This window comes from Leptidea sinapis, chromosome 39 (assembly GCF_905404315.1).
Source record: "Leptidea sinapis chromosome 39, ilLepSina1.1, whole genome shotgun sequence".
Classification (NCBI taxonomy): Eukaryota; Metazoa; Arthropoda; class Insecta; order Lepidoptera; family Pieridae; genus Leptidea; species Leptidea sinapis.
In genome coordinates, this window is record NC_066303.1 from 8,606,536 (window position 1) to 8,631,626 (window position 25,091).

General features: G+C 34.6%; 2 protein-coding genes across 3 annotated transcripts in view; both read right to left on the bottom strand.

Annotated features, from left to right (window-relative positions):
• The window catches only part of LOC126976128 (CCR4-NOT transcription complex subunit 6), a 275,491-nt gene that overhangs the window by 182,535 nt on the left and 67,865 nt on the right, over positions 1-25,091 (bottom strand). The gene's annotated exons all lie outside the window — the stretch shown is intronic.
• Positions 20,615-23,785, bottom strand: LOC126976130 (uncharacterized). The gene has a single exon (XM_050824330.1). The coding sequence runs from the start codon at positions 23,560-23,562 to the stop codon at positions 22,180-22,182; it is 1,383 nt and encodes a 460-aa protein (XP_050680287.1). The 5' UTR covers positions 23,563-23,785; the 3' UTR covers positions 20,615-22,179.

Genomic DNA, 25,091 nt, shown 5'->3' on the forward strand with positions numbered 1-25,091 from the left:
TTCATAATGATAGATTGTAATTTTTAAATATTTAGAGGTTTTATATGCGCACTAAGTACATCTTGATCACGGCGATGATAAAATGGGAGAGAACAAAGAGAACATATAGGTAGCTGCGTGCAAGACTCGGCGAATCATAGATTAAGGCGACACTAAATGCTAGCGACCTTGAGCGATGTGAGTTCTCGGCTGCCGGCTTGCCATCTATGTAACAAAGCCAATATTTTCAAAATTCTTGCGTGGAAAACAGTTTATTTGTTTATAATCCTTAATATTCACTACTAATCTGAATAAATGTACCTACACAAAAAAGTACAAGCTATAAGAATAACTTTACTGAGAGTAGTACTAAAATAATGCGTCCTGCCATGCCAAAAAACTTGTTTAACTGCAAAGAAAAGTGGTAGTTCAAAAAGACTCGGGAGTGTTAACTATAACCAACAGAAAGCATTAGCAACCTACAAACAAGACTTAAGGATATGTGTAACAGGATTAAGTAATGTTCATTGTTCGAAATGCTTTATTTTCACCACAAAACTTGTCTAAAAACACCATGTTTGCTTGTTTTCTGCTCACTCTTCGCCTTAAATACATAACAGACAAAATCAGCAGGCGCGTTAACATTTTGTTTATTCGATGCTCTACAGTTTACATTGTCGGCAATGTTATAATTTCTCTGGTGTTACAAGTAAGTATGAACCCCAGTGATCACCTTCTCTTTCAAAAAAGAGCACATTTTGACGAGCTCTTGACAGATATTGTTTTTCAATCAATTTCAATCTTAATAATAACACCTATTCCGGCTAAAACCTGTGTTGGTCAAATCCCACCATCATTTATATAAGAATATGATTGTAGTTTATTAAAACTAAGTAAATTCATATAGAAAACTAAATTTTAAAGTTCTAACTATTACGTGCATAATATTTATAGTAATCAACAAAATATTATCTACACTTGAACTGAAAGATAAAGAAATTTTGTGTCGTACGGAAACTAAAACCACAGAACAGAAAAAAAGTCATATAATCAGGTTTTTTAAGTTTTTTAAAGTGATAACCCTCACTTCTAGGATTAATATGCAAATAAAATTTGAAAAACAAAACTTTATGAACGATGCGGGACTCGAACCCACGCCTCCGGCGTTCCGTGCCGGTGCTCGAACCAACTGAGCTTACCGTTCGAGTACCGCCTCGTTATAAAATTCTGTTTACTTTGATCAACTCGTACTCGGTTGTGGCTTCATCTACAGGATCTACTTTACAGTTGACACCTGCTCAACCCCAATATTTGCATATTAGGAAATTGACTTGAGATGTCGCTCTTGTAAATCTAAACAGGTTTTTTAAGTTTTTTAAGGTGATAACCCTCACTTCTAGGATTAAAACGCAAATAAAATTTGAAAAACAAAATTTTATGAACGACGCGGGACTCGAAGCCACGACCTCCGGCGTTCCGTGCCGGATGTGGCTGAGAGTTGAACGAAGCAAACAGAATTATATAACGAGGCGGTACTCGAACGGTAAGCTCAGTTGGTTAGAGCACCGGCACGGAACGCCGGAGGTCGTGGGTTCGAGTCCCGCATCGTCCATAAAATTTTGTTTTTCAAATTTTATTTGCGTCATATAATTTTATTTCACATATTTTGTTTCAATTGGATCGGTATATAGAAAAACATGAATCTTTAAGTATTACAAATAAAATACAGAACGTATCAAAATGTACCTAAGACATTCGCGATATCGCATTCATAATTTTAGTCTTTAAGCTAGAACAAGCGCTGCTCTGTTAGACTAAAGTCTTATTCAGTACATTACGAGCTATAACTCTTGTTTTGGAGCAAGGTCAGTCGGTTTTATCGACGCGCGCTGACCTAACCTCGAGATTCCGATAATGTATATTGAAAATGAGTTTATTTTGAATATGTCGAGTTGAGTACGTATTTACTTCTCACGACAAGACATTGACATTAAAATACAGAATGAAATCGTGGATTGAGTGAAATTGCCACTGCTCCCAACAAAAAACAAAATAACAACAAAAATGTTTTGCAAGAATTAATAATGTCATAAAATATAAAAAAATAACGGATAAGTTAATTTATCTTATGAAAAACACATTTTTGATAATTTTAACAAAAATTAATACTATGGGATTTCTGTGTGTTTATTAAACTATCCACGCCTCATGCATCAATAATTATTTATTTTGTTACGACATAAAATCTTGACTTTTAAATTTTATAGGTCACAAAATTTAACATAGATGAATATTGAAACAAAATTCAATAGCAAATTAAATAAAAACAGTATTCATGAATAGTTTATTTTAGAAGTCACATGCCTAATAAGGTCATTAATTATAAATAGCATATTATCCTTCTTAAATACCTTTATTAATCTTCTAAACAAAAAATTTAAATACTAACTGAATGTGGAACGTCGTTAGTACCTTCTAATATTATACTATCACTACATATTATAAAAAAAAGTCCTCTTCCGCGTCTGCCTGTCTGTTCGCGGTAAACTCAAAAAATACTGCACCGATTTTCAAACTGTTTTCACCAATGGATAGCGTGATTCTCAAGGAAGGGTTTAAGTATATAAGTTTTTTTTAATCATATTTGTATACATTAACAATTTTTGGTGGAGGTGTCGGAAAAAAATAAGCCGTCTGGGAGCTTTCAATAAAAATGCTCTCTAAACCCTTTGAGATATAACAAAATAATGCATGGTGGAATTGCGTATCTTACATAGTTCTACAGCAAAGTAAGCAATGGCATATATATCTATCTCTTAAGGAAAACATGCTATATCCATTATAATACTTTAAAAATTGTCAATTAAATAGCGGCAATGTAAAAACTGTTGACACAAATACAATATTAATCCTTATCAGTTTATTACTACATGTTATAAAATAATTCATTTCCGATGGCCTTTATTTTAATTATTTTCGAATACTTAGGTACTTACATCATTTTTTTCTATTTGAACGTCTGTCGGGTCAGCTAGTGTATAATATATTATATTATAATATGGGATGGACTTTATTTTGAGGGGATCCATATTATATTAAGTATTAAGTGTCCTTGCAATCAGAAAATTTACAGGTTCCGTGGAAATTGTTAATTTTTCTTGCTTATGGAAGAACAAATTCAAAAAATTTATCAATTCACGAGTACCATCCAAACACGATAACTCAAGTTTGTTTCGCAGATATACAATCATACAATTATATCTATAACTAGCTGAGCCAGCAAACGTTGTATTGCCGATATTAAAATCGCGATACAAAAGTAACTGTTGATCGAAGATGGGTGAAAATTTGAAGTTCTATGTATTTTTTAATGCTGACTCATAATCAAACAAATTTAAAAAAAAATGTAAAAAAAATTAAAAAAAAAATTGGCGTGGACCACCCTTAACATTTAGGGTGATGAAAATAGATGTTGTCCGATTCTCAGACTTACCCAATATGCACTCAAAATTTCATGAGAATCGGTCAAGCCGTTTCGAAGGAGTTTAACTACAAACACCGCGACATGAGAATTTTATATATCTATAATAAATAATTATGATTGCGATAATTTGAATTCAATGCACATCGATATATATACGGATTTCGTAAAACATGCATTATCTAAAGTCTATTTAGACTGTAAGTCAATAAATCTGTGTTTTATTTTCTGAGTCCATAGCAATGTCACCAACTGTAAGCAGTTACCTATATATACAAACTTATTGATGATATAGTATTCTAGATGACCCGACTGTTCTGTCAATAAAAAAATGTAACTAAATAAAGAATAGTCTAAAGCCATCGGAAATGTGTAATCAAAGTTAATGAGTTACAAATGAAACAAAAACGCATTAAGGATTAGTATCGTATTTGGCTAAACAGATTTTTACATTACCGTTTTATTATTGGCAATTTTTAAAGTGTTAACATACATATAGTATGTTAATATTAACAGATGGACATGCCATCGCGGACATTTATGTACACCTATATAAGAAATACAATTCCACCATACATTATTTAGTTATATCTGAAACGGGTTTACACAGCGTTTTGGTAAGAAGCTCCCGGACGGCTTATTTTTATCCGACACCAAAAAATATCATTAATGTATACAAAAACTTAATAAATAATATACTAAAACCTTCTTCGAAAACGCTATCCATTGTTGAAAACAGCATGAAAATCGATGCAGTAGTTTTAGAGTTAATAGCGAACAGGCAGACAGACAGATGCGGCGAAGGACTTTGTTTTATAATGTTTCTTTTTATGAAAATAAGGGACGAGACGAGCAGATAGTTCAGCTGATGGTAATCGATACGCCCTGCCCATTTCAATGCAGTGCCGCTCAGGATTCTTGAAAAACGAAAAATTCTGAGCGGCACTATAATAATTGTGCTCGTCACCTTAAGACATAAAATATTAATTCTCATTTGCCCAGTAATTTCACTAGCTACGGCGCCCTTCAGACTGAAACACAGTAATGTTTACACATTACTGCTTCACGGCAGAAAAAGGCCGGCATCCTGTGCACAGGAGCCTCCCACTGGTAAATGTAGTGATATTATTGAATTATACAATATATTTCACTCAATATACAATGTACAAATAAGGCAATCACTTATGTGCGCCAGCTGACCTTCAAATGTTTTAGCTACAAGGTGTAGGTTAATAGCTTGTGCGGCCATGGCCCAAATAAAATTGGCTGCCATTTCCTACTTCATGGACATTATCTTTTGGCACGGGAGCAGGTACTCTTACCTATTCCTTCTGACGTCGGACAGATCCGCTTTAGGGAATAATTGAATAATTCCGACAATTTCATTTGCAACGAATAATATAAATAAATACCCACATATCTTTTATGGCGCAAGCAGTAAGCTAACTGATACTAAGTTATCAACAAGCTAGTCGTGTTCATCTACAGTATATTATAAAGAGGAAAGATTTGTTAATTTGTTTGCATTGAATAGGCTCCAAAACTACTGAACCGATTTGAAAAATTCTTTCACTGATGGGCAGCTACAGTATCCCCGGGTGACATAGGCAGTATCATATTTTTAAAAATAATTAGAGATTCTTACTAAAACTCCAATAATGTAACCCAAGGTGTTAAAAAATGACCTAAACTATTATTTACATCGCGAGCGCTGTGAAAAGTATTGACTTTGACTTTGCCAAACACAATTATTTACAAAAAATATCGGCGACATCATTTATTATAAATGTTCTTCTATCTTAAAAACTAATTGGAATGTCGCTACTACGTTCTCGGTAATGTGTATACGCGGACGAAGTCGCGCGGTATCAGCTAGTTATTGATAAAGGTCAAATCAGTTCATATATTAAGGACTACATCATCTACCAGTGGGAGGCTCCTTTGCGCAGGATGCCGGCTAGATTATGGGAACTCCAACAGCGCATATTTCTAACTACAGTGCATACCTTGCTAGAAAACCAATGCACGCCCTGACAACGGCGCCTATTTCAGCCGTGAAGCAGTAATGTGTAAGCATTACTGTATTTCGGTCTGAAGGACGCCGTGGCTAGTGAAATTACTGGGCAAATGAGACTTAACATCTTATGTCACAAGGTGACGAGCGCAATGGTAGTGGCGTCAAAACTTTAGTTTAGTTTTAATTTTAGCGGCATTGTATAGGGCAGGGTGTATCAATTAACATCAGCTCCTGCTCGTCTCGTCCCTTAATGTCATTACAAATAAATCTAGACTCTAGACATTTGAAAGAATAAATCCTGGTCAAAAAAAAATTGTATTATATCGTATACGTGAAACATGACATACAAAGCAATATACAGTTACAAAACGTACTGAAATAGTAATTTTCATTAAAAAAACAAGCATAACGTTCAAACAGGTAACCCCACCATACAGTTATACCAACACTGAATCACTTAACTAAGCCCCGGCTCACTTCAGACAATATCTCCACTTTCCGCCGTCATTTTGTGACTACGCAATTCTACTCATGGTGTTGTACTTCGCATGTAATCGTTGTACATGAAAAAGTCTGAACTCAGCAAGAATCAAAATTCTTCTAGTAATAAAATAAAAACAAAACTTTATAGAAGGGATATATATACCAGTGGGAGGCTCCTTTGCACAGGATGCCGGCTATATTATGGGAGCTTCAACGGCGCCTGTGTTTGCCGTGAAGCAGTAATGTGTAAGTATTATTGTGTTTCGGCCTTAAGGGCGCCGTAGCTAATGAAATTACTCGGCAAATGAACTTAACATCCTATGTCTCAAGGTGACGAGCGAAATTATAGTGCCGCTCAGAATTTGTACTGCATTGTAATAGGCAGGGCGTATCAATTATCATCAACTCAACGTCCTGCTCGTCTCGTCTCTTATTTTCATAAAAAAAAGTTCGTAACATACTCGTAGCACACTGATAATAACGTATGAGCAACTCAACAATAATTAATCTATTCAACATTATATTAATTAGAAAAAGTAAATTAAATCGTTATTTGACCATGGCACGTAACAGTAGTACGTGACCTAATCTATAAACAAACTAAATTATCACTCGTTCACGACAATATTGTTCTCTCAAATGTATTGAACGTACGATAAAGTGATACACCAAATAAGGAGCCAAAAGTTTATCAAACTAAACTAATCAGCTGACTTTGTTAAAATATATGTAGCTAATACCTTAAATTTTAATTTAAATATATCCAAATTAAATCACTAAAAATATAAGGGAATGTTATGTAAGAGACGATATCAGATTACTGGGTGAACGCCCCGACTTTCACAGTGCAACGGCAATGTTCTCGCAACGGACAAAGAATATACCTAAAGGCTGTCCACCAGATAATTTTCCCTGACCCAATAATAGGTACGAAGCCTCACTCGCCAGTCTGGACAGGATATGCGGTTTTACTTTCGCACCGCAAAGTTTTACAGTGCCCGCGTTATCAATGAGTCAGCGAGCCATAAATGTGAATAACAATAGGTATGTGCAACGGTTTGCATCTTATCGATACCTGCCACTCCCTACCCTAATCGACCTTATCGCGGCGGCCAACGAAGACCGAAGACGATAGTAACACAGATGACTCGGATGAAGAAAATAATTTATGATACAATAAAATGTTTTCATTTATTTTATTATACAAATTACGAATATCATAATTTGAAATTCTTACAAAATCGGTTATTAAATCTTATCGATGTTCTGATTTAACGCACATTATTATGGCGCTCCCCTAAACCTGTCTAAAAATCTGTGTTATTAGTAAACGCGAAGTATAGTTATGACAAATTTAAATGTGTTTGGTGCTTGAATAGTAAAGTAAACATTCTTGAGTAAGGGAAATTCGATCGCCATGCCACCTATTCTCAATTGTGACATGACAAGGAGCTCGCTCTAGCAGTACCTTTGACTTGATAAGCCATCAAAAACGTTACTCTGCCATACCTTCTACATAGTTTTTTTTCTCATTTTAACATTAACAAGACATAACATTATTTTTATCAATGTACCAAAACAAAAGAGCGCTGGCGGCTTCTGCAGACGATAAGAAAATGCTTGATAACGATATATTTTTCTCTGATACTGCTATGAAATGGCCTAATTTTAGATTCCACTTCTAAAAAAATATATCAGCAATAAAATAAACTCAAACGCAAATTACTATATCGACAAATACTTTTAATTACGAGCGACAACGTAAGTGTGGTTGACGAACATGACGTTTCTCTTGTATATAAAACAATATTTTAGCATTAAAATAAGCTGTAACGCAAATTACAATATCGAGAACTATTTTGAATTACATTAGATGTCATGATTGGCTACTACACAAGACTAGGAAATCAATGATACCGCGTAATATTTCCCAAACTTTTCCAGTGAAGCATCATTTTTTAGTTGAAATTACCGATTGCCATATTTTATACTCTTATTTTATTGAATATCTTTCATATGAAAACTGGGCCATTTATTAGAATAGAATCCTTTCATCATTAATTTTTCTAAAAACCAGTTATTCTTTCGTATATTAATACAGTCATTATGCGCATTGAATTAATGTTAAAAGTAGATGAAATAAGCTTTTCAATTATATACATGAATGTTGTTTGTTTGTTTGTTGTCACAGCCTAACCTACCTACCGACCCAGTTTGAATAGAGACGATTTGAGCCAAAAATTCGCCATATTTTAGTTGGTATTTGAGAACCGCACTATTGACGATCGCTTTGCATACAAATTTTAAAATGGTAGATGAGAACTTTAAGCATTTTTTACTTCTCTCTCCAAATATCTCCCAATTATTAGTTTGATAATGATTTATTCAGATATATCAGATATATTTAAATAGTAGATATTATTTATACAATCAAACCAAAAGGTAAAATACTATTAGTAGTAATATTTCTAGAGGTGTGTATGTGTTGTTTAGCTACCAAACACGACACATATTTTATCGTATCATAACACTATTCAGATCCATTTGATTTTCATCGTTTTCTCTCAACGTGTTGCAACTATAGATAAGTTACGAATATCTGTGATAAGCATTACATATTGACACTTTCATCTAACTCATAAAAGAGAGAGTTTTGACCCGGCGTGACACGGTGTTTATCGCCTCCGATGTAGCGGTTACATGCTAAACGTCAACATTGTATGAACAAATTGAATATCAGTGATAATAATATAATATTTTTTTATCGTTGAGAGGAGTCAAATGGGCGACTCAAATACCTGATTGGCAATAAAACCTACAAAAACCACGTCCATATTCCAGCTACCTGTTGGAATATGTTCGAGATTTATATTGCGTGTAAAAGAGACAAAATGAGACGGCATCTGGAATATGGGCCTTCTTTTTAACCGACTTCAAAAAAGGAGGAGTCTCAATTCGTCGGTATGTTTTTTTTATGTTTGTTACCTCAAAACTTTCGACTGGGTAAACCGATTTTGATAATTCTTGTTTTATTTGAAAACTGGTGTGGCCACTAGTGTGTAACTCCCCGTGTGGTCCCATTGTATTTTGGTCCAGATCTGACAATGGCATCCATGAGAAAACCATAAAAGTCTGAAGTTTGCTATACATAAGTATATCAAAGTGGATGATAAATTTACGAATAACTCAATATCGCGCCAACCGATTTCGATGATTCTTTTTTTATTGGAAAGGACACACTCCAACGATAGTTTGGTGGTTAGGTTCTGATTACGGAATCCATAACAAAGTAACGGAACTCTTCAATTCTTAGGAGCAAATTAACGATATTCGGCCGAATCTTATTTATACACATACCTATTTAGACAAATTGTTAGTGTAGGTAGGTACTTCAAATTCACTAAAAATAAAAAACAACCGACTTCAAAAACACTATTCCAAAACAATAGATATAGGTAATATGCACTAAAAAGTATAAAAATAATTGCGTATTTTTAAACAATCTAATTAATTAATCTAATTCTAGTTACGATTATTGTAATTTTTGGAGTCGGTGTCATCCAAGATAGGCTTGTAACTACATACATAGTTATAGGTGAGATGTGCTTGAGTTGCGAGGAGGTGAGAGCGGGTCGCGGCGGAAGGACACCGATTGGCCAAGGGGCCTTTCATAAAATATGTCACACTAAAATCAGCAGATGAAAGAAGCGTCTGTATTAGTTCACTGCAAAATGACGAGAGAAGGAATAAAATAATAATAAATACATGAGAAGCAGTATTTTCATTTGTTACTGAATCGAGAGCGCAGGGTACATGGAAACGTTACTCTCTCAAGTATTGGAAAAAAGAAACCAGTTGTGATGGATCGCAAGGCCGCTAGAGAGTCGCGCCACAGAGCTAGCGCTTATGTCAAAAAATTATAAACGGCGACCGTCACACTCAGCTAGACCCCCCCCCTGTATGCGAACGTACTTTATGAACAGCCCCCAACTGGCAACTGCCCATGAAACTTAGTCTTCAGCCTTAGTCGTATCGGTACACGAATAAGCATCAAACAAAAAATCCATCTTGTTTCATAAATTTTTAACGTAATTAAATACGAGGTTCCAATTTTAAAAAGGCTTAAATGAAAGTATTTAAACACATTCTTTTTAAAGCTACATAAGTGGCTACACTCTAAATGGCTGGAATGATATTTTACCGCTACTTTAAAAATAAAACTTAGATACCCCCCCTAATCACCCGCTTAGCAGTGCAAACGCTCCATACATTACCGGTTTTCGGGATTATATGTATTTGTATAAATTCATTTTTTCTATTAAAATGAATTGAAAAATTCAGGTATTGAGGCAAGTGAGATTGACACACATCGGCGTAATTTTTCCAGACTGACGGATTATAAAAATGATTCCAAATATTATAGCGAAAATCAGTCATAAATAACCTTTGTTAATATTGAATTGTTCCGTCATTGTGTTAATGATAAGATTGTTATCGTTTATATATAACAGGTTTACGTAACACATTTCTAGCTGTATCAAACATCTGTGACGTAACTCCTGCCACTTAATACTGTCACTACACTGCACGCACCCAAAAATGAAACTGTGGTACAAATATATCATCAGCTTTATAATTATAACTTCCAATCATATGAACTATTGTATGCTATCCTCTTTCACAAACTTTTTTACCTTAGACTTAGACTATAGTAATTTTCTAAAAATCAGTAAGGTAGGTACTTAAGCTTTAAGAGAACACCCGACAATGTAACTCCTTCTTTTTGGAGGTCATGTTAATTAAATATTACAATCAATTATAAATAAGTTAGGTAGAGTTAAGGGCTCTTTCATTGGTATTCAGTTTTACAATAAAATAGAAAATATACCAGGACTCACTGAGCGCAAATTCAAAAAATATATTACAGCTTCTTTGACAAAGAAGATTATATGTAGGATTTTGTCTGGTTCTGCGCAGGCCATAATTTTTTTTATAATATTAGATTAAATAGATTGTAATATGATTTAAAAGATGGGCTGGGGGATTCTTATCAGTTTTTCTACCAATGTCAAAGCCCCTTTACTAACTAATGTAGCTTCATTACGTAGGTAATAGTTATTTATGTAACTGTTGTGTAATACCTAATTATCAACAGTTGCATACAAAACTTTATTTACACCCATGCCTTACATCCTCTATAAAAGATTCTGAAACAGTTAGCTTACTGCTAACATTTCAAAAGCTAGTCCTAGTAACCATAATAACACATGATTTGGGTGTTATTATGAAAACGGATGATATAATGTTGTACTGAATTTCATTACAACACTCGTTTGGGTGATGTAATGGTTATTAGGACATTGGGGTGTTTTAATGTTGGGAATAAGCTAACTGTTTTAGAATCTTTAATAGAGGATTTCAAGCATGGGTGTAGATAAATAATTATATTTCTATTGTTATTGGTTCAATTACAAGTATGAATAATTATTTGTTATACGTTATTCAATTAGTTGGGGAATACTAGATCGCTTAGGGAATCTGGAGCGCTCGTCATATTAACGATAATTCAATTAAGCCACATGTAGGACGAGTTACGTAATGGCTCCACAAATTAAATCCGTTCAACGACCCGTAATGATATCATATTCGTTTTCAAACGATCGTTCACTCTAATATATAACATTATAAGACAGCCGGTTTCTTTAAATAGTCTCAAAAATATATTTAACATTCATCAGCCTCTAAGATGGTGAAGCTTGAAGGAACTTGTTTATCCAAAAGTTCTTTGTAAACAATATAATGTTGACAAAATTGATTATGTAGAGTTACTATGACCTCTCATATGTCAACTAATAGGCATACCTACCTACTTTTTGGTTAGAAGCAATATATATATATACACAAATATATTATAGAAACCACAGCTGCGTGCCAATGGAAATATACGGTAGATAATAATACAATCCCTTTACTTTATCACTTGCACTTGGGACTACCAGTGGGAGCCTCCATTGCACAGAATGCCGGCTGGATTATGGGTACCACAACGGGGCCTGTTTACTTTAACGGCGCGAATTTTTGCCGTCAAGCAGAAATGTGTAATCATTGTTGTGTTTCGGTCTGAAGGGCGCCGTAGCTAGTGAAATTACTGGGCAAATGAGACTTTACATCTTATGTCTCAAGGTGACGGGCGGAATTGTAGTGCCGCTCAGATTTTTGGGGCTTTTCAAGAATCCTCAGCGGCACTGCATTGTAATGGTCAGAGCGTATCAATTACCATCAGCTGAACGTACTGCTAGTCTCATAAAAATTTTCTTAAAAAAGAAAATATTATTATAGATATTTATAAGTATACAAACCCATAGTATAAATCGGTGTAGTCAAGTTTTCATATTATACTTGAAGGCGTACATTTACGGTTTATTAAAATTAATAAGATAAATTTATCTTAAATAGTATAATAATTTTAATGTGACAAATAACATTAATTTGGCATAGGTAATATCAGAATCGTGGTCGCGGCCTCAATGTATATAATTAATTATTCATCATCGCTCGGTATCTAATTTGACACGGATTAATCTAATATCATTTCTGAGAATATTGCTTTAGATAAATCAGTGTCATTAAAAAAAAAACTACGCATCGATATATGAACAACACTTTCTTTAACTTGGTTTGGAACGGTCATCAAATTATTCCATTTTCGTAACTAAAAAATCGCGACGCAGCACCTGAATTTGAAAACAAAACATTTTTAAATAATTAAAAAGGCGTCGTTTGTTCATTTTAAGCGATTCTCAACTCAAAAACTTGGTATAAGGGCGACATTAATATACGAGAGACGTGTTTAACAAATTACCGAGTAATTTTTAAATTGAATGAATACGACAATGGCATCTTGAATACGCCGAGAGTTGAACGACCATTTAACGAGATATTCACGGATAACTTTAAATATGTTGAAATACAAAGGTATAAATTTTGATGTTCATTGTAGCAACTGCAGAAGTGCCTTATGTTAATTTTATTTTTATAGCTCGCCTCAAAACCTACAGAATGAAATTGTAAAGTCGTGTATAAATCAATGTTCAACACGACGACAACCGATGAAATTAATATCACATTATAAATTTCCAGTAGAGACGTTTTATATTTATCAAACAACGTATATACGATATGTCGCTGCGTTTAATTATGATATACGAGCAGAAAATCTTACTGTAGGTACTATCCATTTACCTTGTGCAGCAAAAGATGGCCAAAGGCGGACTTGTACCTGAAATGCTGCATATCACATTTACAATATGTACCCATTTTATATGATAGTGATAATAATTCTTTATATAATATACAGATGGACCGAAGATCTGGTCAAGATCGCCGGAATACGATTGGATGAAGGCAGCGCAGGACCGATCGTCATGGAAATCTTTGGGGGAGGCCTTTGTCCAGCAGTGGATGTCTTCCGGCTGATGATGATGATGATGATATAATATACAGTCAATAATTTCAAAGTCTTAATGGTTTCACCTACAGCGCACGCGTCATTTAAGACGGCCACACACATAACGTTTTACTTGCTCAAGTTTACATTTGCACAAGTACGCGCTTGCTATTTAGTGACTTGTACAAATTTAAAATTAGTTCCAAGCTCGAATAAATTAATTGAACAACACAAAAATCTAATCCCAAATACTTCCCCTTGTGGGAAACCTTAAAGTGGCTGTCAATCGTTTGCTGATACGTGTTACCACCCAACAGTATTTGGTTGTATGAATGAAGTTACCATATACATAACTTTCAAATATTTTTTTGTGATTGATACAATGGTAGTTATACTAAGTTTTTGGGTGCAAAATTCAATTCATTCAATAAAATTATATGCGAATAATTCTTTCTAAGCATATCGTTACAATTCAGTATTTTGGCGCATACATTAATAACCATTAATAAATTAAAAGCAACTATTGCCAAATTGTCATCCATCGCACCAAACAAATCACCTGGACGCCCACTTTCACAGAAATAATACTTGTACAAGCGTACTTCACCAGTCTGTGGTGTGGAAATTTAAGTAGAGTGATGTCGAATAGAGGAAATAGGCGACAAATGATTTTTATTGACGCGCAAACTTGAGATAAAAAGCAAGTATTGTTGGTCAACAATATTTCCAGCAATGCATAGAGGAAGCCCGAGGTACATTACTAATAATGGTTTCACTTGCGAACAAAAATAGGATGAATTGTTCATTTTATTACGATGATACATATTAGAAGATGGACCTCCTAATGCTTATGGTAACAAAACATCGCTTCCGAAGCACTTAATAAACCATATGAGCTTTGCTGAGCTCTTTTTATTATGATAGTATATGCACATAGTTAGCTTACTGCTATTGGTTTCGAAATGCTAATTGTCACTTCGCACTTATACAACATCGCAATAAAATTAGGGCATGAGTAGAGCATTCTTGGATTTTCCAAACTTTGAACTAAATTAAAGTAAGAACAAATTGAATGTGATTATAATATTAACTACCTACTTATAACTATTGAAAAAAAAAATGTGCAAAGTAAATTATGACTGACCAAGATCGCATGGCAAGTATATAACTATAATTTTTAATCGCACACAAACGAGAAAATAACGAAATATTAAGTACGGATTTAGTTAATGATCTTTTTCTCGTTATCGAATGATACATATTTGAAGATTTTAAAATAAACACCATATTATACAAACCAGTAGAGAACGTAGGACGTAATAAATCATTAAGTTTTAATCGTTTGTTCCCGTGATTTATTTGCACAATCGTCATTCGTGCGTCGTCGACCCAATACCGCATTTAGTCGCTAAGCCATTCCAAATTAGATTATTGTTTCGACCGCTTCGTCCTTACCGTCAAATAAAAATACTGCTCGCAATGTGACAAATGAAGATAATCATTTAGAACGAAAAGAACAACGCTCAGTTGCGTCGGCTTCATATTATTCAAGCGTTGACCGTGAACAAATTTTATTTAATAACAATTGTCAACGCCGAATAAATTTAGTATCACCTTCAGAACATTCTCACCCGTGTCGTTAATATTGAAACGAGCTCTCAACTACGTCTCACACCAAAATATGGCTGTGTGGCTGTGTTTTGTTGTGTTGACGTAATAATATGCTTTTTCATATAATATTTATAGTTTCCGTAGAGATATTACGTCTCCGTTAATATTTTCACAAGTGAAAGCTCAGGTGAAACTTGAGAACGGAAACTAGTCAACTTTCTACCCCACCTCCTGTCGCCGACACGAGAACTAACCCTGGCTACTTTTAGACATTAATTGAAAGCTTTTAACGTTTATAATACTAGACTAGACTACAAACTGCTCGCTTTAAGCGATGAAAAAGGCGACTTCGCTATTTGAGTGACGGCTCTGAAACGGTCAAATTAATACAAATTAGATTTGGATTTAGTATGAGGTACCTATTTGCTAAAACATGTTAGGGTAAAGTGTAAGGTTTATAGATACTTAATTCCACTTAAATATACTAGTATTCTTTTTATACACGTTGTTTCAATTCCGAAAATTTTTAAGTCATTTTTAATGTACCCACTAATAAAAATATCTTATAGCTACCGACACGCACTAATTAATGTTGTATACTAATATTAATCTGTATATTTACATTTCATAATACTCGTATATATTTTGTTTACTTTTTATAAATTTATATGTGAAATTAATTCAAATGTAGCATTAATATAAGCAAGTGTCAAGGTGGCAGCTATCGGTCATGTCGACAGTACAAGTCTGCATGCAGTACTCAAATTTTTGCTAATGAAGCTATTTCTATGCTAAAACAAGGACTTTTGAGCCTCTTTCAACATCGCCGTCAATTACATGCAATAAACCTTGCATTCAATAAAAATATTAAGAGGATTAATTTAAAATAGATTCAATTTAGATAATTTTGTAAAGTTCATGCTTGTAGAAGGTCAATTAGTAAAATTAATACGTTGATCAACATATGTGTCCTTATTTATCTCTGACTTTATACCAAATTCAGGCACAATAAAGAGTATTGGTATAATACGATACAAGGATAAAAATCTAGCTACAAAACAAAAATAGTTTGTGTGTACTCATGTATCAACGCAAGAAGTTATACTTCTTTGGCCTGAAAAAGCAAAAATCCTTATAATTATTTACTCCTCGTGCTATGCTACGTTTCTAGAAAGAACAATATTGTAAAAATCGTCCAACGATGTCTTTGACAATTAATTATTAAATAACGAATACGGCTGTATTCGACTTGAACCCTTTGCCTATACAACTAATGGACGAAGAAATCAAAAAAAAACTAATGTCGCAAATGTCAGAAAATTTTAGGAACCAACTTCACCCTGTTACTTTCGTGTTACAGTGATGCGCGCGCATCTTAAAATTTCACTCACATCATTTTTTCATAACGCACCTACAGAAGTATAACTTAAATAACAAAAATCATATTTTGCAATTGAAAAATTGAATAATTTTATCAAATTAATGTAATGTCATCGGTCCTCGATAAATCTACAAAGTTTGAACGAAATCTAGCCGTTTAAAGTGGGTCAAAATCGCGCCCAAAGAAGTCGGTTACAAACATACAAATATACAAACATATAAGTGAAGCTAATATAAAGCGTGTAAAAAAAGTCTCTTTTAATATAGATCTCTTCGTAATAAGCGTTACACGCATCGGGGACTTGATTTTATGTTTATCAAGCCTCAATGTTATTTGTCTTACTTACAATTATTAATTTCGAACTCAGGTCTCACAATCCCAACGATAAATAGATTTTAATGTCCTGTTATGTTTGGACGATCATTAAACTGGTCCATAAAATTTTGCGTATCGGTAGTATAGCCGTGTAGCTAAAGGTATATCGTAGTTTGCACAGTCGCAAACGATTTTCCATAATGTTTACAGTGAGGCGTCTTGAATACGCGGTCGCCAGCAAGGTCGAACGCCACGTGCGCTAACGGCATTGTTTCTCGTTGTTATTGTTTTCCGTTCTTTTTATAAATCTCTAATAATTTATAGCGCGAAACTAATTTTGGGTTGATCGTTGTTAATATCTTAAAATTTTTGATTTGGAATGGAATTATATTAGCGAAATAAACAATTAAGCTTATATTTGAGCTTCAGACACCAGCTCCTCACAAAATACCAGCTGTTAAAAAGTGTAAGACTACTGAACTGTTTTAGCTTTAAGATCTTTGTGAGGAGAAAATAAATAGATACTTATTTATTATTAAAATCATTAAAAAGGACTTTGCCAATGCCTATTACAAGTTCAGTCGATAATGGATTAGAAACACATTATGTACATAAAATAGTAGAAAAGAAAAAAGAAATACTTACCCCCTTATTCATAATAGTCTGCTAACTTAAAGCATTGCTAATTCTCACTCTGTATTCTTCTATTGACCTAAGTCAGAATGAGAAAAAGCACTCCTTAGCGGCTGTTAAAGTAAGCGGACCATAATGAGTAAGGGTGTTAATGTTTAAATTTTATGCAATATATTATAATATTGTTAAAACGACACAATGTTACAGCATTAAAGCTTCTGTGGTGAAGTAACAACAGAATAAATAGCTTGTAGCAGTAAATGCGCACAAACACAGCACGTGGGGTTAGAGATTAAACGTTGTTGAGATTTCGTAATATTACAGTGGTAACGCGGCGTGATTACTACTAATGTTTGCTGAGAATATATGTTTTAATACAAAGCTCTAAATAAAAAAGACTGAAGGAAAATAAGCATAGGTTAAGTATTATTATTTGTATGTAAGTTTAGCGAATAAAATGTGTTCATAATTATATTTCTCAGTCTTTTATAATATAATAATATATTGTTTAATATGAAAACAATCAATATTTGTTTTTTTTTCTCTTGTTTATATTTTAACATTTTGTTTATTTGAAGAGTAAACTAATATTTAGTTAGGAAAATTATTGAAGCATGTGGTAGATACCTGTAATTGTTTGTTACATTAAGTACAATATATTTTGTCTGTAGGCGTAATATATAATGCATCAATGTAAACAAATGTTAGTATCTATAAATAAATAAATTGAAGAAACATCAAATGTTTGAGAATTTAATCATCTTAAATATATGACAACTACTATTTTCACAAAATATAAGGTGATGGAGTCCTTTGATTCAAATTTAATAAATCAATGCGCAATCTTTACTATGTTACACGAAGAAAGTCCTGGTAAAAAGAAAACTAGGAGTAAGGTTATAGGTATAAAGAAACACAACCAAAAAAAAATGTGAGTATAAATATTGAATACACTTTTAAATAACCACCTAAACCGATCCATGTTCGTCTTCGGAACGCAAATAAAAGTAATGACGTTAAATTGTCTTGTCCTTGTAATGGAAGGTCAAATGACAATGTTATTTGTCTGAAGGTCGAAACTGTTCACGCATCGACATCTGAATTTCACAAACAAGTCCATTAAACTTGCATTCGGTGAAAAATATATAATAATTCTGGATCTACCACCGGATTCAAATAATTGTTTCTAACAGCTAGGTATATGAGGTATAATAAAGTTGATCATTGACTATATTTTTAACTAGCTTTAAATTATTATTCTTCAAATTATTGATTTTTGTGAAGTAAGTTGAAAAATAAAGAGCGCCCGTATACAATGTTTTACAAATACATTGATCTTCATTTTCAAGTACGGAGTACATTGCGAAACTAGTCGGTACCGACACCGACAAAAACGTGAGCCGTTTTAATAGATAATTTTATAAGGACTCACGAAAGTTTTAATAATTTAAAATGCGATCCCTTTAAGGGATATCTAAGATATGTGTATTACCAGTGGGAGGCTCCTTTGCACAGGATGCCGGTTAGATAATGGGCACCACAACGGCGCCTATTTCTGCCGTGACACAGCAATGCGTAAGTATTACTGTGTTTCGGTCTGAAGGGCGCCGTAGGTAGTGAAATTACTGGGCAAATGAGAATGAACATTTTATGTCTCAAGGTGACGAGCGCAACTTGTAGTGCCGCTCAGAGTTTTTGGGTTTTTCCAGAATCCTGAGCGGCACTGCATTGTTTGTAATAGGCAGTCTGCTTGTCTAGTCCCGTATTGAAATAAAATAAAAATAAATGTCTGGGACAACTAAGTGAAATTGTAGTTTTTATCAATTCGCAGACTATGCCAAAAATTACAACTTTGTGACACTTTTACCCAAACAAACAAATTTTTTTTTGAATATATTATGCCAACTCGCTTGTATACCTACGTCAATGTACACAGTAATTATCTGAATGAATACGGAAGGATTAACAATGAGAAGTGTACTCAAATGCTAACCATAAAAGTCAAAAGCAAACGCGCGCCGTGACATTGAACCAAGAATGTCCTTGTCAGACAAAGTAGTGTACATAATCGTGGAACAAATACACTTGTTCTTGGCGTGTTTAAGTCAAATGTATAGAAGAATATTACAACACGATATAATATAATAGATGGTTTCAGTACCTACTTTGGTCGATTACTGAGTGGTTTGCAGCTTGTCGTGAAATTTCAACGGTAACTGTATTAAACTATCAGTACCTGGACGACCGAGCCTTGCTCGGATTTTTGGACATCTGGATTCTGCTTTCCGGATCACCCAATGTCCCATCTGAGCTATTGTGGCCTTGTATATAGTGGCGAAATTTACCTTTGTATTCTAATGTTATTGTAGCGGTTTTTCATTAAAACACGGTTAAAACTAAATTTTTAAAATTGAAACCGAGCTATATCGTTGTCTCACCCCCGAAACTATCTGTATACTAAATTTAATTAAAATCGTTGGAGCCGTTTCCGAGATTCAGATTTTATTATATATATATATATATATATTGTACTATATATGTACAAGAATTGATCGTTTAAAGATATAAGATGTAAGCTCAAGAATACTACATGTAACATACAGCTATCTCGGAATTACTTATAATAAAGTCCCAGCCACTGTTCAGGCATTATCTATAAATAAATTTAAATGTTTTATTTAAAAAAGGCTCCAAAAGTCGTAAATCCTTCTACTCCACAGCTGAATATCTAATTGATGCGACAGCCTGGGACTAGATTATGATTATTGTATAGCAATAGCAATGACAGTACAATATTGTATATTTTATTAAGAAGAGCGTAAAAAAAATGCTGGGAGAGCTGGAAATGAAAAGGTAGCATTATTGTTTGTCAATACAGCAACACAGTTACAGCGAGAATATTTCAAAATGTTTATAGCACAATGGAAAGTTTTAGATTATTACGTAAAATGGTAGACTGTTTATAAAACAGACTATGCTCTAGATTTAAGTCGGTTTTCTAACTGATGATTTATGTTTTAATTTCACTTTTAAAAAAACATACTCCCCGTCAAAATTCACATTATGTTTACTATATGAGTATCAATGGCTTATATAAAAGTAATGTTCCACTCAATAAATTAAATGAAATATAACAACGATAAATTCACACTTGTTATTAAAATGTGTTTATAACCAGAAAGCTTTAGTGTATTTCCATGTGGCTTCTTATAATGAGTCAGCGAAAACGTATTTTCGCAACATCCGAGACAAAAATAAAACAATTCATCAGGGCATGATGGTTTTTATTGTACAAAAATAGTGTGCAAACGTGTAACTCGTGCTTCACGACGTACACAAACAAAATTGTAAAACTATATAATTATTGTATGTATAAAATGCATTCACTCAGTAAGCCTAGGTTTTTAAAATTTCACCGAACCATGTATCGTTGAGTTTTACATCATGCGGTACGCCTCCTTGATCCCGAACCGAATGGCTCGACGTAGTGTGCTTTGCGAGTCTAACTTTAACAACAATATGGTTGGTATCACTGCTGTCCACGGAGGGAATAATTTCCAGCCTCTTGTTAGCGTTATCAAAGAAATAAAAGTGCCCGCTTTGATTTCGTTTAATGAAAAGAGAGCCGTCGCATTTATTTACGACCGGTTTGCCGAGAAAGCCGATAGCTCCGCAAGTCGTAAATAAATCAATCGACGTATTCTCACTAATATGCATTAAGGTTAGAATTTTTATTGATAAGAAACTACTATAACTTCTCGTCTACGTCGAGCGTATCGCGAAGAAAAAAAAAGTAAGTGAAGATTTATCATGTAGTCCCACGCACGCGACCGCCCCGCGGCCATCTAGCAGATGGCGCGATCTAAATTGAAAATATGAAACTCAAGTACGTCCCTTGAAGTATAAAACGCAACGATAGTGTACCGATGAATAATAATTCATTAATAACTTAGTTCTATTCACATTATCTACATTAATATGGAACTCTGCCTGGTGTATCTTTCAAATACTCGACCGCTTTCGGATCCATGACAACCAATAACCTAGGAAATCAATCAATTGCCTCTGAATATGTGTAATGCTATATTAAATATACAAAAGATTAGAGGGAAATCGACAAACGAATACTAAATATAATTGGGTTTATACACGTAACCGAAGTGAATTAACGAAAAAGTTAATATTTAAACAACGATAACACTTGAAAATTTAACACTTTTCTTATCGATACAATTTTTATTTCATGGACTTAAATTATGTCACTTTTGGGATTACTAATTGGCGATTCCTTTGATGATTCTCATTTAAGCAAAATATCAAAAAACGTCTTGCGAAAGCGATTCACAATTCGTTCGGCCATTTATTTTTTTACTGGTTACGCGATAGTTACAACAAAAAGCGATCAGCACTATGAACCCAAAGCGCCGTCCGGAACGGTGAAAACCACGGGAAACCGCAATAGGGTCCGCTCAGTCGCGCAACCGTGTCAGTAGTGTGAAACGCTAATTGCACACGAGTCATGGTAACTACTTATCTAGAAATCTATCATATTATACATATTGCTCTTCTATTCAGAGTATTTATGGTTATATATTCATTAAGAAAAGACCAGATAAAGTTCCATTTACGTTAAAAAACTACTATTAGAAATAAATTATTTTAGGTCCTACAGGAAAAAGAATTCGGAGATCTCAAGTGATAATATCTCATTAAGATGCTCCGTGCATGCATCGCTGTGAAAATTTGAGTCCAGCTCAAATGGCGAGCTTCGAGCTCTCTGAACATAAAGCACACATCCAAACTACATAATTTATACATAGATCACAAAGACTTCAGGCAGAAACTAAGGCTAAATCACAAATTTTGCGAGCAGACTCGACATTAGCGTAGGCCGACAAACATCCCGACGAATCCACATGGTCACTTTTTCGGGAATCGCTTAAACATGAATCTGTTTTATCACTGTTCACTAAACTGTTTTGATTGTTTGAAACACTGACACAGTCGTCGTCAAAAAAAGAACGGCGTTCCGAGTTCGTTGCCGGGGGCGAGGTTGAAAATAATTTAATTTCCAGGTCACGATGTCCATTCATTGATGTAACAATTTCAGACGAGATTTCTAAAGCGAGCTGCGACCTTGGCTCGGTAGAGCTAGCTCTTCTCGTCGGTGGAAATAAAGAATATAGGTTAGCTGCCGACGCCGAGTCACTGTTTGCTACTTCGCGACTTTCTGCAACTCTTGCAGAGGGATCGCTCCAACTACGCCTCAAGACAGTGTCCGCTCCTCTCGTAACAAGGGGACCAACAACTTTCATAGATTCCTCTAACTTAGTCGGTAGAAAGTCACCACTAGAATTTTCATCAAGTAATCGCGCGATCGATTCAGCATCCCAAATTTGACCCACGGGGTCGCAATACCGGCACTGACATGAACTAATAGCAGATTCCGCAGGCGACGCAGCCTCATTTATTCCAAAACGAGTAGCTTCTAAAGCTTCACCCAACGCAGTCACTCTGTACGTTTCCGGCACTGGGTCCGGGTAATCTAGAACTTTCACATCTAAACGATACGGTAATGACAATTCTCTACAGTAAGTTTCTTCGTAGACGTTGTGCAAACTTGATGCCATATTTGTAATAGCGCAATGTTCAACTTCACCTAGTTCTATGCCTGCATTGGACATATCGTGTGGCATAATGTTATTCGGTTTTCTATCTTTTTTGCGTCGTTTTCTTGGTTTAATTATCCGTGGTAACATGGTTTCAGAATTAGTAGAACCGGAACTTTCATCGCTAGCAATACTGACCGCGTCCGTATTGTTGCCACGAACATTTCGATTGGACCGCATTTGTTGTTGTTGATTGCGTTGCCTCAGTGCATCTGCTTCAAAATTGTCCCTCATGACCTGTTCCGTAACTCCGATTGGGCGATGGTTGCGTTGGTCGGTAACCTGGGTGAACTTTCTTCGATCATGTCTATTTTGTATAATTAAAGGCGCACCTTGAGCGTGCATAGCAAGCTTTCCAACAGGACTATTTCTTTGTTGCTGCGTCCGTCCTGTCATAGAAATAAGGGGAGCCCCTAGCCAGGCATTTGGATGAGGCACTCCGTAAGGCGGCGGGTAAAAAGTTGGTGAAAATCCCGATGCGGTGGCACCATAGTGAGGGCGAGGGTGTTCGCGGCGCCCTAGGGCGGCGCGCTCACCCGGACTCATTTCTCAAATATAATGCTTAACCCATATTAGAATAAACACTTCACTGTCACGGTGAAACTCCAAGTGTAAACACGATTTCGTAATCGTAAACTAACATCGAGAGCAACAAATCGACGCGTACGTTCGACGCTGTTGCCGACTGTGAACTGACTGAATGGATGCGACCGGTGCCGACTATGCGAGTCGGTCGCGAGCCGCGGCTAGTGAGGCGGCCACTACACTCTACAGCCAAGTGGGAGCGTCGTAGCCTCGACAGCGTTGACTCGCTGACATCGATGCACCGGAAAACTCATACACTCCTAATCGCCCCGTAATTAAACCGTTGTTTACTTTCGTAGCGGTCTTAAAATTATATGCCGTGAAATATTGAATTGTGAACGTAGCTAGCTTTCATTTAACCTGTCTTAATAAGAATTGAAATGACAATAATTTATGGAAGCATATATAAATGAGAAAATATTTTTAATTTAAATGTACTTACAAAAAAAAGCTACAGAAATCATAACCATATCCGATCTTCGTGTAGACTTACCTGCAACAAATAAAACAATCAGGTTTATTATATTATCATTTTTTAAACTAATACTACCACTAGGTGCATAGCTGTACATTTTTAATGTAATTAGTACGCTGTACGTCATACGATTACTATACAAACACAAGACAATAAACGTAATAAGCCGTGCTAATCGATACTTCAACAGCACCATAAAATTGCATTTAACTTTCCCATGTCTCCTATATCAACTTTTGCCTCCAGGAACATTAAAGTGAAAGTGACTCCATGACTCAAGACTCTCGATGAAACGACCACTTCGGTTATTACAGCTATAACACTAGCGTGTATATATTATAGTGCTGTATCACGTAAAGGAAATCGTTAAATTTAATTTTTTTTCAGTGCAATTGACTGATAGCAAAGAAATTAAAGTATAAACGTCTATGGCATAGAGGGGAACGACACGAATAAAATCAAAAATTTATCACTAAATTGCTAAAAAATATTTTATTGGTGTATCATTCAGCTGAAAGCTCTTTGATATTTTGGACAGTTCACAGCAGGGGAAAGATGCGCGGTCTCACTCTGTTTTAATACGTATTTACAGCAGTTGTAGTCTAGGTAGGCCATTATCACTTGGGATCAAAATTGATGTATGAAAAATTTGCTAATGACTGCTCCATGTACTTAAATCTCTTAAACTAATTATGAAAAGGAATAACATATGAATGAATGTTTTTATACGAAATTTTGACGCTTTTTAAAAACTTCAAAATTGGCATCACGTGTAAATTTAATTATATCATTTTTTTATAATAAAATCTAAGTGATACAGTATTGTTTAACTAAACTGAATGCAGCAATCGAAGAAGCAGCAGCTGAATTAACAGGAAGTTCGAATGATGCACTCCAAAATTTACATCAAACTAATACCAAAATTAATAATTAACATTCAAAAGGAAGTAAGTAATTCAACACAATTCCACCAATCAAAAAATCAATGCTTGTATTGTTGCATGCACTCCGAAGC

Excerpts from the sequence above, each read along its gene's own strand:
- LOC126976130 (XM_050824330.1), bottom strand. The coding sequence starts at position 23,562 with ATGAGTCCGGGTGAGCGCGCCGCCCTAGGGCGCCGCGAACACCCTCGC.